Genomic DNA, 12,812 nt, shown 5'->3' with positions numbered 1-12,812 from the left:
CAATAACTTCTCTCATAAAAACCCAGGGAATAAGCTCAAAAAAGAAAGAAACCACCATGCTCTTCTGTAGTCTCCTGTCTGTTTTGCCTTCCCTATCTGTACTTTCAACTTCGTCATGTTCAGGCCTCAGACAACTCTGTTCCAACTCCATGGACTCAGTCTACTCTGCTTTGTGATACGGCTTCAATCTTCCCTTGCCCCAGCAGGGCATTTCTGCTTGAACTGTCTCTGCCAGCACTCTTGACCACCTGCTGTTGTCTCAAATCTCTGTGTGCTAAGAGGTGCTCAAAGATTATCTAAAGGCATAGGATCTGTTTAAAGGAAAATTAGCATGTGATTAAAATGCAGCAAGCATTTTAGTTTTCATTAATAGGGAAATGATCAGGAGAGGCCTTAAGTTAGTGACTTCATGACCATTTGGGACATCAATGACAAAACAAACACACAAAAAATCCAACTGAAAAAAAAACCAACCCCATGGGTCTTTAAATTTGCCTGGAAACATAGCTGTCTGTAGGCAGATCCTGGAGGGTATTTGGCATTTTGACATACATGAAAATGACTTGATTTTGACTTGATCCTCGGGGTCAAACAAGAGGTGTTCATGTGAGCTTACTTTTATATGTCATCATTTTGCACCATGAGGGTATACTACAGTGGGAGTGCACTATTACTGGAAGCCTGTATGTTAGTAGGAAATCAAGACTTGGGGAAATTAGAGTACTACTAAAAGAGATGATAGACTAGGAGGAGGAGAAGTGAAATGACTAGGAGGAAGAGAAGTGAAAGAACTAGGACAATGTCAGAGCTGATCAAGAGGGACTGCAATTTCTGTCAAATTTTGGAAGCATTTGAATTTGAGTAACTGTCAGTGCCAACATTTTTGGTGCTCTGTATGCAGTGATGTGTTTTTCTGCTATTTCTTCTAATTTAGAGCATGACATGACTGAATGCAAGTGATATATTAAAACATTGCAATTTCCATGCCGTGATTGTTTGGTTACAGTTTCACGTGCAAGGCCATCGTTGGTATCAGAAGGAGTTCTTTCATGAAATGACCTTCAACCTTACCACACACAAGCAGGCTCCAGAAGTTTGTTTTGATTTGCAGCCAGGCACCAATTACTCTATTAATATTTCCATGGTAGCTTTGAATTTTTCACTGCTCGTTACCATGACAACACAAATCACAGGTAGGTCCTGCTGTTTATTTTGTGTATTTACAAAAGCACCTCTTGGGTGCAAGAGGCTCAAGTGAAACAGCTTTGTTGATCTCAAATGTTGTATGGTGGGTTGTCAAAGTGCTCTTTCCATGCTCAAAATTGTCATTGTTGTTTGTTTTCACAGATTTCATAGGGTTGACAGTCCAGCAGCAAAAGGGGGAGAGAAATGGGGTTGTGGTGTTTTGAAGTGTCATTTTGGCACAGCAGGGAAAAGATAGTTTGGTGGTTTAGACACAATATTGGTATCTGGGTGAGCTTGGTTAAGTTCCCTGCCCTATTAGAGGCAAAGTCAGTTTTTCAGTACGAGTCCTCTCCACTGTGAAGTGGAGATAATAGCACAACTGCACTTTGTATGGGTGTTTGTGACAACAGGTATCCCTGAAGTCTGCAAGGATCCAAAGCACAGAGTCCTGCAAGTACCTCAGGCAGATACCTTCATCTTTAATTGGTAGAGTACAGAACATAAAAGACATTTGAGCAAATAAGGTAGGGAGAGTCTCAGCTTCACTATTTAGCAAGATACTTGTATGGCACTAAAATGCTGTGATGAAAAACATCTGTCATTTTTTTAGCTCATTTTTCAGCTCATTTTTCATTTAGAACAGTTTTGCACCATCCGTATCCTGTCAGACTTTCTGTGTTAGGTTATTACTGTTACACTGTGAAGTGCAGTGTTTGGTGCTGCTATCATTCTTCCCGTTGTGGCCACAAATTGGAATAAGTAAGAGACATGAAAGCTGTTTGAGCGTCTGTAACTTTGTTCAGCCACTAGATGGAACCAATTCTCTTCTGACTGCTTAGGAAGAACGGGATTTGTGGTGGATTTGAAATTGATAATATTACAGTATTTTTAATAGTAAATCTAAGGTTTTTAAGCTTCACAAAAGGCCAAATATCTGTTTCTTAAAGCTACTGCTTAGGATAAACGATGACCTGGATTTTGTTGTTTTAATGAAATTACAGTAATGATTTGATAATTCATTTTCAGACGTTTCCTAGCTGTCCGTCAAAAGTAGCATCCATGAGTTCATGAGTACATGTCGCTTTGTAAAAACTAACAAGCTGTCTCAGAATTTGGTTGACTGAGGTAATTTTTGCATATATATACTCAGAGTAAAGGCATAGCTCTTTACTTTGTCACTCTGTGATATTTCCTGAACTCTGCGAGATTGCATCAGGTCACTTACTCAGCAGAGCTCTGGAGAACACTTTGCAGCAGGTGCTGTGTGGAGTTGTATTTGTGCCTTGGCAGCTGGCATGTTTTCCTCTCTGCTGAGTTAGTGCTTAACAAATGTACATCCATAGCCCCAGAAAAGGTCTTTGCATTAAAGTTAGGTCATTTCCGTTTTGAAAGAAGATCCTGCTACACAAGCGATTTTGTATCTGGTATTTAGTTTTTTCAGTGAGCAGTAAAAGGTAGGTGTTGCTCTGTCATTAGGAATCTTCATCCAAAACTTACCATGCAAATACTCCATATTATGCTTTTTTTAATAGAAGCCAAAAAATAAAAGTAGGTCTTTTTGCAGTTGAAATTAAGTGAAAATTAAAAAGCCAACAGCAATCATGCTGCAAAGCTCACCAAATAATGAGATTTAAATAAGATGTTAAATCTGTTGCTATTTCAGCTTATCTAAGATGAAAACGGTACAGTTAAAATAACTCTTCTAGCAGTGTTCCTTTGACTTCTGTGCCTTATGTTTTGGGAATTGCATTATCTGCACAAGCAACTTAATTTATATAAAAACTATTTATAAATTTATGGTAGGTGAGTAATTTGCTGCTTCATTTGCCCTGTTATTTTGTAATTATGTACATTGTTAAACCAGACGATTGTGTTTCCGTGGTGGGTGGGATGATCTCAGTTTATCTGCCCACTTAAGTCTGAAAAGTTTTTTTTGGCTCTGGTGGTTTTCTGGCTAAATGGTACTGTATAAATGCAAGATATGACTTAAGCACAGAGGCTCTAAGGCAGGTGAGACTTACAAAAGTGTTTTACTGTTAATGTACCAGAGGTGGCCTCATTTGTTGTCTAAGGTTTCATATGGCATCCTTTAACAAATGCAGAGTCAAGTTGGTCTGTTTCCTCAGCTGGGGGCGAATCCCAATGTTGTATCTCCTTGACTTCCACATACCTCCCACATTTTGAGAGTTCAGGAAATCTTAACTGTGGAGTTTCAACTAGTGTGAAGAGACATGTCCTGGATGATTGAATGAACACTGCCTAACGGACTTAATTTCCTGACAAGGATAGTCACCTGTGTAAATTCTTAAAGACTGTTGCAGAATACAATAAGCATGTAAATGCTTGCAATAAGTTTGCGTGTTTTTTCAAAAAGCAAGATTTGTAAATGCATGTTAAGAAAGCTAATTCTATATCCTGAATGTCTGTATATTTATATCTATATATGTCCTGAACGAGGATATATTATATCCATAGTATTTCTAAAGGAAAAAAACAAGAACTTGGGACTTAAAAGCCTGCTTTTCTCCCGGGGAAGTAGCATCCTTTAAAAATAGTTCTGTGCTGAGCACAAAGTTGGTTTTGCCCATCATCTTGTGGATGGTAAATATAGTCTAGCAAATGCTTCATGGATCATTGAAATTCTGCTCCTTTCATATTTCCAGTAATAGGCATCTTGCACAGTCTTCTGTGCCTTCTTAGCTTATTTTAGAAAGGCTCTCAGCACCTGTCTACTTGAGATGGGAAATGGGGTCAATTGTGAAAAATGATTAGGCGGTAATTATATTGTAGTTATAAAATGATGGTAGCAAGATTGTCTTTTAAGCGAGAAGGGAGTTTGTGTCTGTTTCCAAGGAAGGAGGGGAGTGTCTTGTGGGTGTACGTTCTCATTCATTATTTCTGTTGGGATTATGCTACTTACACATGGCTGTGTTCCCTTTCCTTTTTGAAGATCATTTATTAAGGCATGCTGAGACAAGGCATTGTTCTTAATTTGATTGTCTGTTTTCACACAGGAATTTAAGATGACCGAATTTTGTAACCACTTTCAAGTGTTTGAAAAACAGAATAATAGAGAAAGAGCTAATGCTTTCAGTTTTGCTTCTAATATTCTAATAAGAGTAACTTCTTCAGTTGGGCAGCATTATAATACTACTGATATTTGAATCTGCAAGCTTTGCTTTGGGATAGATTCTTTATAATGGATGTGACAAAATTGTGGTCTTTGGGAAGTTCATGAGTATTTACTTATTTACAGTGTCTGGTTAGCTTTTTTTAATTCAGAGCAGATGACTGTGACCTAAGACGACATAAGACAGAAAATTTTCTGGACACTAGAAATAGATCTCTTGTGCCTGAATTACTGGATTTCATTTCCTTCTTGTAAAATAATTCACATTAGATGCAATGATGATTTCTCATTGATCTTTCTCCTCTCCATTTTTTGCTTAGAATCAAGGTGTATTTTGAGTGTTCTGTGCTTACTGTTCACAGATGCTGCCATTTCTTACATACTTGTACATTCACTTTACAGTGGGTTAGGGTAGGTTTGACCTCGAGCCTGTGTCCCTCAGACAGTTGTGGTAGTTCCTATGTTTCTCAGCTGCTGTTCTTTTTGTTTTAGTCCGGGATATACCTGCAGGTCACATACTCTTGTGTGTGTATCATCTCTCTCTTCATATGAACACCTAAGACAGAAAGTAGACTCACAAGCAGGGAGTGTAGAAAGTGACTTGAATTAGAGGAAAGAATTCCATCCCATAGCAAGTATACTATTCTAGACCCCGTCACTTCCGTGGTGGTACGTGAAAAACGTACTGATGCCGGGGGTTGCCCTGACCCACGAGCAGGACCTTGCCCTTGGCCTTGTTGCACCTCATGAGGTTCATGTGGTCCCACTTCTCCTGCTTGTCCAGGTCCCTCTGGATGGCCCCCCATCCCTCAGGCGTGCCAACCACACCGCTCAGCTTGGGGTCGTCAAGCTGGTGACCTACATCCAATCGTTTACTAAAGCTAAGTTGCTTACAGTTACACTTTCTGTTTTGCTAAGCTGCCGATAGTGCTGTCTTGCATAGTTTTTAATGTTACCTGTGTAATACAGCAAGGCTTATTAAAGCAGTTGAGAATGATAATACGTCTAAACAACACGTGTCCCCCCCTCCTTTGTGAGGAAGCGGGGAACCACGTTCTGTTTACACTCCGCCGTGCTCTAAAACCTGATATTCGCTCAGGAAGCTTTGGGATTTGTTGTTTCTCAGCTCAGAGGAGCAGAGACGGGATTTGACTCCTCGGCAGGGAAGGAGCAGACCAGCTGGGCAGTTGTGGCAATTCCCATGTCGCTAGACCATACCAGCCTGCTTGCCTCCATGTCCTGCCCACCCCATTGTGGAGCAGCGCACCGTGGTTTTTCCCTCCAGCAGCTTAGTCCCAGGTGCGCCCCTGGCTCCTTGCCCCAGGGTCGCTGTGCTGAGAGCTCCAGGTCTTGCGGCTCGTGCTGTGTGAAAATGCCAGTGCCAGCGAGTGCCTCTCTGTCAGCGTGAAAGCTGCAACCACCAAACTCTTCCAGGGCCTGCCACTGCAAGGGCTTAAATTGATTTCCTGCTTACTGCTACTGCTTACTTTGGGTGGATGTTGCACACAAGAGGAGAAAGAAAAAGAGAAGAAAAAGCGGTGTATTTCCTCGTGCCTCTTAGTTGGAAAAGTCCCTTGCTGACTATTCCCTGACCAAAGTTTCCTCCTCTCCCCTGGCCGGGTACTGTGTCGGTGCCTTCATCTCGGTGCCTACGCACAGCTGCTAGTCCTCTGTGCCACGCGTCCCGTCGGGGAGCACAGGCAGGGGACGTAGGAAGCGGCTGCCCTTGCAAGGCTGGGTGCTCACCCTGCAACTCCAGCACAGTGCTGCATCCCTCTGCCTAGCCAGGCGAGGTCCTAGCATCGGCTTAGGAAGTGGGACGGGAGCAGTGGTGGCTGGTTGCAGGATCCCAGCACAGACCTCTTCAGCTGAGGTTAGGATGCTGTCACAGCAGGTCCTCCACGCTTGTGGCAACACCAGGCGTGCCCCTAAGCCGGACACCCTGGGCAAACAGCACCCAGCTCCCATTCTGCTGGCAGACCCTGGCACCTCTTGCTGCGTCTGCAGAACGGCAGGAATGAAAACGCAAGTCTTTCGTAGGCGGTCTCTTAAATGTGAGACTTTTGTTCCTAGAGATCGCAAGGGAGAGGTGCCCGAGGAAGAACCAGACGAGAAGACAGCAGGTGACAAGGCATCGAAGTGTTCAGGTAGAGATGAGCCAGGAGCTGTGGCTCAAGCCAGCTGGATTAAAAAATCGGGGGGAGAGTGAACGGAAAGGGCATGACAAACCAGCCACGCGCCTGCTTTCCAGTCCTGCGCTGGGGCTGCTCTGCCCCGTGCCTCTCTGCCAGGGACCCGGGGTTTCCGCCTGCTGGGCAGGGCACTCTGCGTTTTCCTTTTTTTTCTGTTTTGCAGCTGAGTATCAAAAACACGAGCAAGACTTCTTCCTGCCTGGCCATCTGTTAGTGTGTCTTATGGTCTCGGGGCAGTCGACGGCCGGTGCAGGCTGGCTCTGATCTCGCTCTGCTTTTCCTCGGCTTGCTGCGAGCTCCTTCCTCGCGGGTCAGCCCAGGGGCTCTGCCCTCGGAAACCTCAGAGCATGGCTCTGCCTGCTCCTCTGCCTCAGGGGCAATGCGGGACCGTAACGCAACCTAGAAATGGCCCGTACAAGAAAAAGCAAGATGTGGGCGGATTTACTTTTCAGGGGGGAGTCTCCGTCAGCCTAGGCAATGCTGGCGGGCTCCAGAGAGAGCTGTTCAAATTCTGACACGTCTGCAGTGGTACGGTGGCAGCTGAACGCTCTCTGGCTCATCTTCCTTCATGTGCTAGGCACGAGCTTTCAAGGCTTGCCGCAAGACAGGCCCTCAGCCTCGGTGCAGGACTTGGCTCAGACGAGGCACCCACGCGCTCAGCCGCGATCCTGTCCCGGACCCCGCATCTCGCCTAGCTGCCCCCTAAACATGCCCACCGTTTGAAACTTTCCCGCGGCTCCCCCATCAGAGAGTTGCCCGAAAAAAAATCCCTGTGTGGCCGGGGGGGCTCTTCCCCTCGAGGGAGGCTCTTGTTTTCAGTTTCCCTCTTTGGCAGTCCTGGGTGACCTCGCCCGGGCTGGTTGTGGTCCAGGACCTTGCTGCTGCGTGGTGTCAGCCCCCTGGGGAAAGCCTGGGAAGGCTCAGCAAGTCACACCACTTTTGAAAGAAACGGCTAAGGAAGTCTGGATTTATGTAATTACTGTGACATGAACAATTCAGCAGTTCCTTTATCTTCTCTGCCTTCTAATTTTTTCTCAGGAGCTCCTATGTTCTCCCTATTGAGTACTGTCAACTCTTCCTCTCACCGGAAAACTCATTAGCTTGCTGCCTGCTAGCAGCCACCGAGTATGTAGCTAAGGACCCAGAGACCTGGGGTTTAAAAGGCTCCCAGACAATGCCCGTTTAAAGGCTTGCTCCTGAGAGATGCTGACTGGCTCCATCTCTGAGCAAGTTTAGGCTACTCTTAACCTCCCGGGAGACAACGTCCGTCAGCCCGTGACCACCTGTGTTCATAGACCGCAAGTGATACGCACGATTTGGCAGGGCACTGATGCTGCCCCGGGATTTCCCTGGGACACAGCTGACCTGTAGCCATGCACCCGGAGAGGCTCCGTTCTGCTTTGCCTTACGAGAGCCACGCGTGGAAAGCTTGTCGGCACAGCTCCAGAAAACGGGACCTTTGGCAAATACCGCACAGCATCGCTGTGACAGGATTTCCAAGGAAAGTCCTCGCAGAGCCGATCCGAGTTGCTAAAGGGCAGAGAGTGAAAACGGAGCTGCTGGAGGGTGCTCAGATGGAAAGCAGCTGCGTGAAACTGAGGTGCCTGCAGGACGCTTTTGCTGTGGCTTATTTTTCTGCTTTGGAAGGTTTCTCGGTCCTCGCGGTCTGAGCAAGGGAGACAGTGCAGCCCTGAAATGAACCTCCTGTTTGTCTTACCCGTGACATTACACAGGAATCTCCACCCCTTGTCAGCCTCACTGCAGCCCCCGGGGCTTTGCAGAGGAAGGAGCCCGCAAAGCCGTTCTCGGAGCTCTTCCCTGTCCAGTATCCTTTCTTGTTTCTCGTTGGTGACCAGATGTGGTCTGCAGCTCGAGTCGGTACCGTTTCAGACCCTTGCTCTGACACAGAAAACACGCAATGGTGCACGAGCTGGCTCCGCGTCCGTTGCGTGGCTGTGATTTGCGCTAACTTGTGGGCATGGGGGCAGGTCACTCGGCGGTATGTTAAAGACTGAGAGTTCCCAGCCGAGATCCCCTAAACCACGTCTCCCTGCTTTCGTCTCTCCTTCCTTCCCTAGGACCGTTTTACTTCAAAGACGTCCTGGCCCGCGGAGTATTCCCCCTAAGAGAAGGGACTTTGTAAAGCAGAGTTCAGTCCCTCACAGCGCAGGAGCCAAACCTGCAGGAGGCAAAGCACACCGCTGCACGAAGAGCTGCGCCTGGCTGGTGGCACGGCGCCGGGCGCTAGTTCCCGTTCCATTTTTACTGCCTGCCTCATCGAATTCATACCTTTCCTGTGATGAACGGGATGGTGTGACATTCAGCCACAGATCAGGAGAACAAAGGCCGCAGTCAGCAGAGGGAATCACATGAGTGGGATTTCCAGAGATGACCAGTTCTTTAAAGAAGATTTAAATGATCTTTTTCTGTTGATGCGGTGTTGATTTATTCAACCTCCTTCCTTCCCTCCCTTCTTTAAGTAATGACTTTCTCCAAGTTAAAAATCTCGCTCTTTGATAAAGTAACTATACTGTAATACGTACAGTAAACTTAATTACTCTTCAGACAGTGATACAAGCAGTAGAAAACCTTTTCTTTTGTATCAACATCTCTACTTTTTTTAAAATTTTACAGCAGTGTTTCTGTCTTCCTTGTTTTTAAAATCAGTAAAAAATGTTTTGGACGAAAGCCCTCAAATGCAGCCCAGGAAATAAAGATTACACAAATGGTGGTATTTCAGCAAAGGGTTGTGTCAGTTAGAACGTGGCTTTATAGAGGAATCTTTGATTTGACTTCCCTGAACTTGGGAAGAGTTGCCATCTGTTTTTGGGCTTTGTGGTTCATTTCCATTGCTATTTTTAAAGCTTTATCATTAGCACAAAATGATGAAGAGATGCTGTAAAGAGGGCGATGCTTGCACCAAACAAAGGTTTTTTTAATAAGGTGCAAATCATTCAGTTTAACAGGTTTTTGCATATCCATATATAGGGTGGCATAGAAATTGATTTGCTGATTTATTTTTGACATGTCTGTGTATAGGAAACTTACAACTTTTCTTGCCTGCATTATATATGCAAAGGTGAGTAGCACAGTGTTGTCCCAGAGTTACAGCTTCAGAGCTGTACAAAAGGTCAGATGACAGGAAAGGCATTAAACATTCCTGTTACCACTACTGGAGAATGTCGTAAAAGTGCACATGTTCTTTGTATTGCGGCTGTTTGGCTGTGAAGCCCTTGGTCTGCAGCTGTAAACAGTCTTGGCAATAACCAGGGCTTTAAAACAAGAACTAAACAGCTCATTTCCAGGATTAAAGAAAGAAATGTAGCTGTTCCATTGTGAAATGCTTTCATGATAACTGATAGGGAACTGCTTCCAACATGCTAATGCTAGCTTTTTCTGAAGAGCGTGATTACAGCGTAACACCAAGCAGGCTTTTGCTTCAGCGTTGAGGCATGTGCTGTTTCCCCGTGCTGTTGCAACGGTACACGCTTCCTGGCGTGTACTTCTTTCCTGTAGCCTGTCTTCATGTTCAGAGGGAGGCTCAGCGGATGTGTTCACATTGTAGAAAATGAGCCTGTATATATATGAAATGTCCAAGCGTTAGTAATGTAGCAATGCTATGACAAGGAAGTGCTTAGAGTGAGACTCTTTCTGGATATACTTGCATTTCTTGCTATGTTCTTCTGCATTTTCCTGGTGCTGCTACAGGTATGTTTGTTTGTTCTGCTGGTGAAGAGTTAAAAAGCCCCCAAAGCCTTTAACAAAGGCAAGGTGCTAACAGCACCTGAACAGACTGGAGGATCTTGCTTTCTTCTCACAGCCCACTGAGTGCAAGTCCTCATCTCTCCATAGCATTCCCCCTTTTCCTCCACCTGTTCTAGACAGTGTTAAGTCAGTATTTTTACCATGTGGCTTTTTAAATCTGGAAATTATGATGTCCTCACAGCAGAGGGGTTTTTTTTTTAATGTTAAATTTCTGGAAAGATCCTTCTTTTAATAAAAGTTCTTAGTCGCCAAATATTGCATATGGACTAACTCCTTCAGAGTTTCCTTTCTGGTCACTGAAGCAAAAATGAAATCCATTCCTTTCATTATTATTATTGTTGTTGTTGTTGTTGTTTTTAATTTGCATTGTTGCAAATTGTTCACTTTTCTTATTAAAACAGGCAGATTGTCTTCGATGTGCTTGATATTTGTAGTAATTAGTATTTCTTACCAGCAACTAAAAATATCAAAAGACTCCAAGTTTTAAAAGCCCTGTGTGTTTTTTCAGATTTTGCTCTCTTTTGCCCACTTACTAGGGCTGTCAGTGCTGGATGGCTATTTATTTTCATGTTTTGCATTTTTCCTGTCAAATTATAGAAAACAAAAATTAATTGCTATGAACTTAGTCAGCAGTCTTTTTGTCCCCTTGTTACCTCTTGCACTGCTTCTCTGGAAAAAAGGTGCAAAACTGTTGCATTCAATGCTCATTCTGGCTGGCACTAAAGAAGAAATACCCAAGTTTTTCTTGGAAATTGGAAAACTCTCAAGAGAAATTAATAATAGTGTGTCCTGGTGGTATTGGTTGCTAAAGGAAAGGAGGATAGGAGAAATGCACCAGATGCATCTACCTTGACAGATATATTTTCCTGTCACTGTCCACTAGCAAAGTCTGTGCTGAGGAACCATTGAAGTTAAGGAAGGGTTTACAGTTCTTAAGTTCTGTTTGTTTAGGTTTGCAAGGTGCAAAGGACATAAAGGTTGGCTGTCAAATATTATTTGTTAATTTATTTTGTTCAGATAGAAATACTGTCTATACATTTTACAATATCTGCAGATGCAGAAGTATTGAAAAGACCCTCTGAAGTAAAGACCATTTCTTGTTCTTGCAGGCAGCAATACACTTCATTAACTCAGAAAACTATCTGAAAAGGTTTTCTGCCCTGTCTCTGCTAGAGGGAAGCCGCTGTGGAACATTAAGGCTTTGCTAGATGTAAATCTTAGTCTCATTTCGATCCTAAACATTCATAGTTGGTTTCTTCACTGGTAGTTCACCCATAACCTGGTTTTGAAAAGGACCTGATAAAGGGAACTACCAGAGCAATTCTTTGGCTAGGTAAGGTTTCAGGAGGTTCTCTTGAGGATGATTTTTGCCAGGGGCAAGGTAGTTTTTATTGCTAGGGATGCCTATGTGGCCTGTTGTCTTTATTTTGGGCAAACTGTGCTTAAGTTGTTCCTTTCCCATGTTTCATCTGTCTAAAGCAGAGATCACATAGGCTTTCAAATTTCTTTTTCATAGGCTACAAAGACAAGTTTTTGGTTCCCTCATGTAAGACAACTTGCCCTTTATTTGTAGTCATCCTCTGCACTAGTTTCACTTAGCTCTGTTGGATTGATGATTGGAACTTCAGACACGGTGAAATGAGCACACCTGGGCCTCTGTATCTCTGGTGGTACTTTTCTAGTGTTATAGTTTCTTATGCTTTTTAGAGCAGCCTTTTTCTTTTTTTTTTTTCTCCTATTACCATTTTGGTGACTAACACTCATTCTGAGATGTACTAATATGCTCTTCCTACACTCAAAGGAACTTAGAATATATAGCAAAAAATTCTTGTTAGTAGCCCCAAGTGTATCACCTTTTACTTTATACTGGTGAATTTCATCTCATTTCTGCAAAACAATAGCTGTAAAGGTGATTCAGTTCTTCTGGCATAATGTCTCCATACTGCTTTAGATTTACAGTGTCTAACATTGTTTGAGCAGCAAAATTAATCTGTATGCACCTGGGTTTTGCACGATGGTTGTTGAGAAAATGCCAGACTTAGTACTTACTTTGTTTAATCTTGGAGGAACTCCTCTAATAACCTTCCTGCACCCAGTACTTCTGCTTCCAACATCTTGTATTTTGCTAGCTCCCTGTTTACTAGTTATTTATCCACTTTACAGGTTTTTTACCAAGCCTCATTTTCTACTGCTGAGTTAATGATTTTGTATGTTTCAACAGGTATGTGCAGCTATCTGTATTCCAGCTGTTTGAAAAATCCATGCATCTCAGCAAGATTTTTGCCTGATGTGATTTAACTTTGGCAAATATGCATTGGTTTTCTTTTGTTTGTCTCTGTGACATTTCTTATTCTTTCTAATGGTGCTCTAAAGCCTTGATTTTATGTATATATGCACTGCTTTTGTTACTCTTTAGTAAGATACCACATCAGCAGCTTGATAGACCAGTTTTCAAACAGCTTAGCCATACCTGTAAATATCTGTGCTTGTTCTTTCAGACATCTGGGGTAGATAGTATCGATGCTTCACACTCTGCCCCC

At 43.6% G+C, this 12,812-nt stretch overlaps 1 protein-coding gene across 9 annotated transcripts in view; it reads left to right on the top strand.

Annotated features, from left to right (window-relative positions):
* The window catches only part of SUSD1 (sushi domain containing 1), a 61,407-nt gene that overhangs the window by 28,219 nt on the left and 20,376 nt on the right, over window positions 1-12,812 (top strand). For 8 of the 9 annotated variants that reach the window (XR_012649015.1, XR_012649016.1, XM_075020759.1 and 5 more), the window contains one exon: window positions 1,007-1,193. Coding sequence is in view for 7 of the 9 variants with exons in the window: in XM_075020759.1 (XP_074876860.1) it covers window positions 1,007-1,193 (187 nt within the window). In the remaining 2 variants the exon portion in view is untranslated. Of the gene's footprint in view, window positions 1-1,006; window positions 1,194-12,435; window positions 12,494-12,812 lie in introns of all 9 variants that reach the window. The other variant, XM_075020758.1, reaches the window with a different exon arrangement.

This window comes from Buteo buteo, chromosome Z (assembly GCF_964188355.1).
Source record: "Buteo buteo chromosome Z, bButBut1.hap1.1, whole genome shotgun sequence".
NCBI lineage: Eukaryota > Metazoa > Chordata > Aves > Accipitriformes > Accipitridae > Buteo > Buteo buteo.
This window is presented reverse-complemented; position numbering and strand designations above follow the sequence as displayed.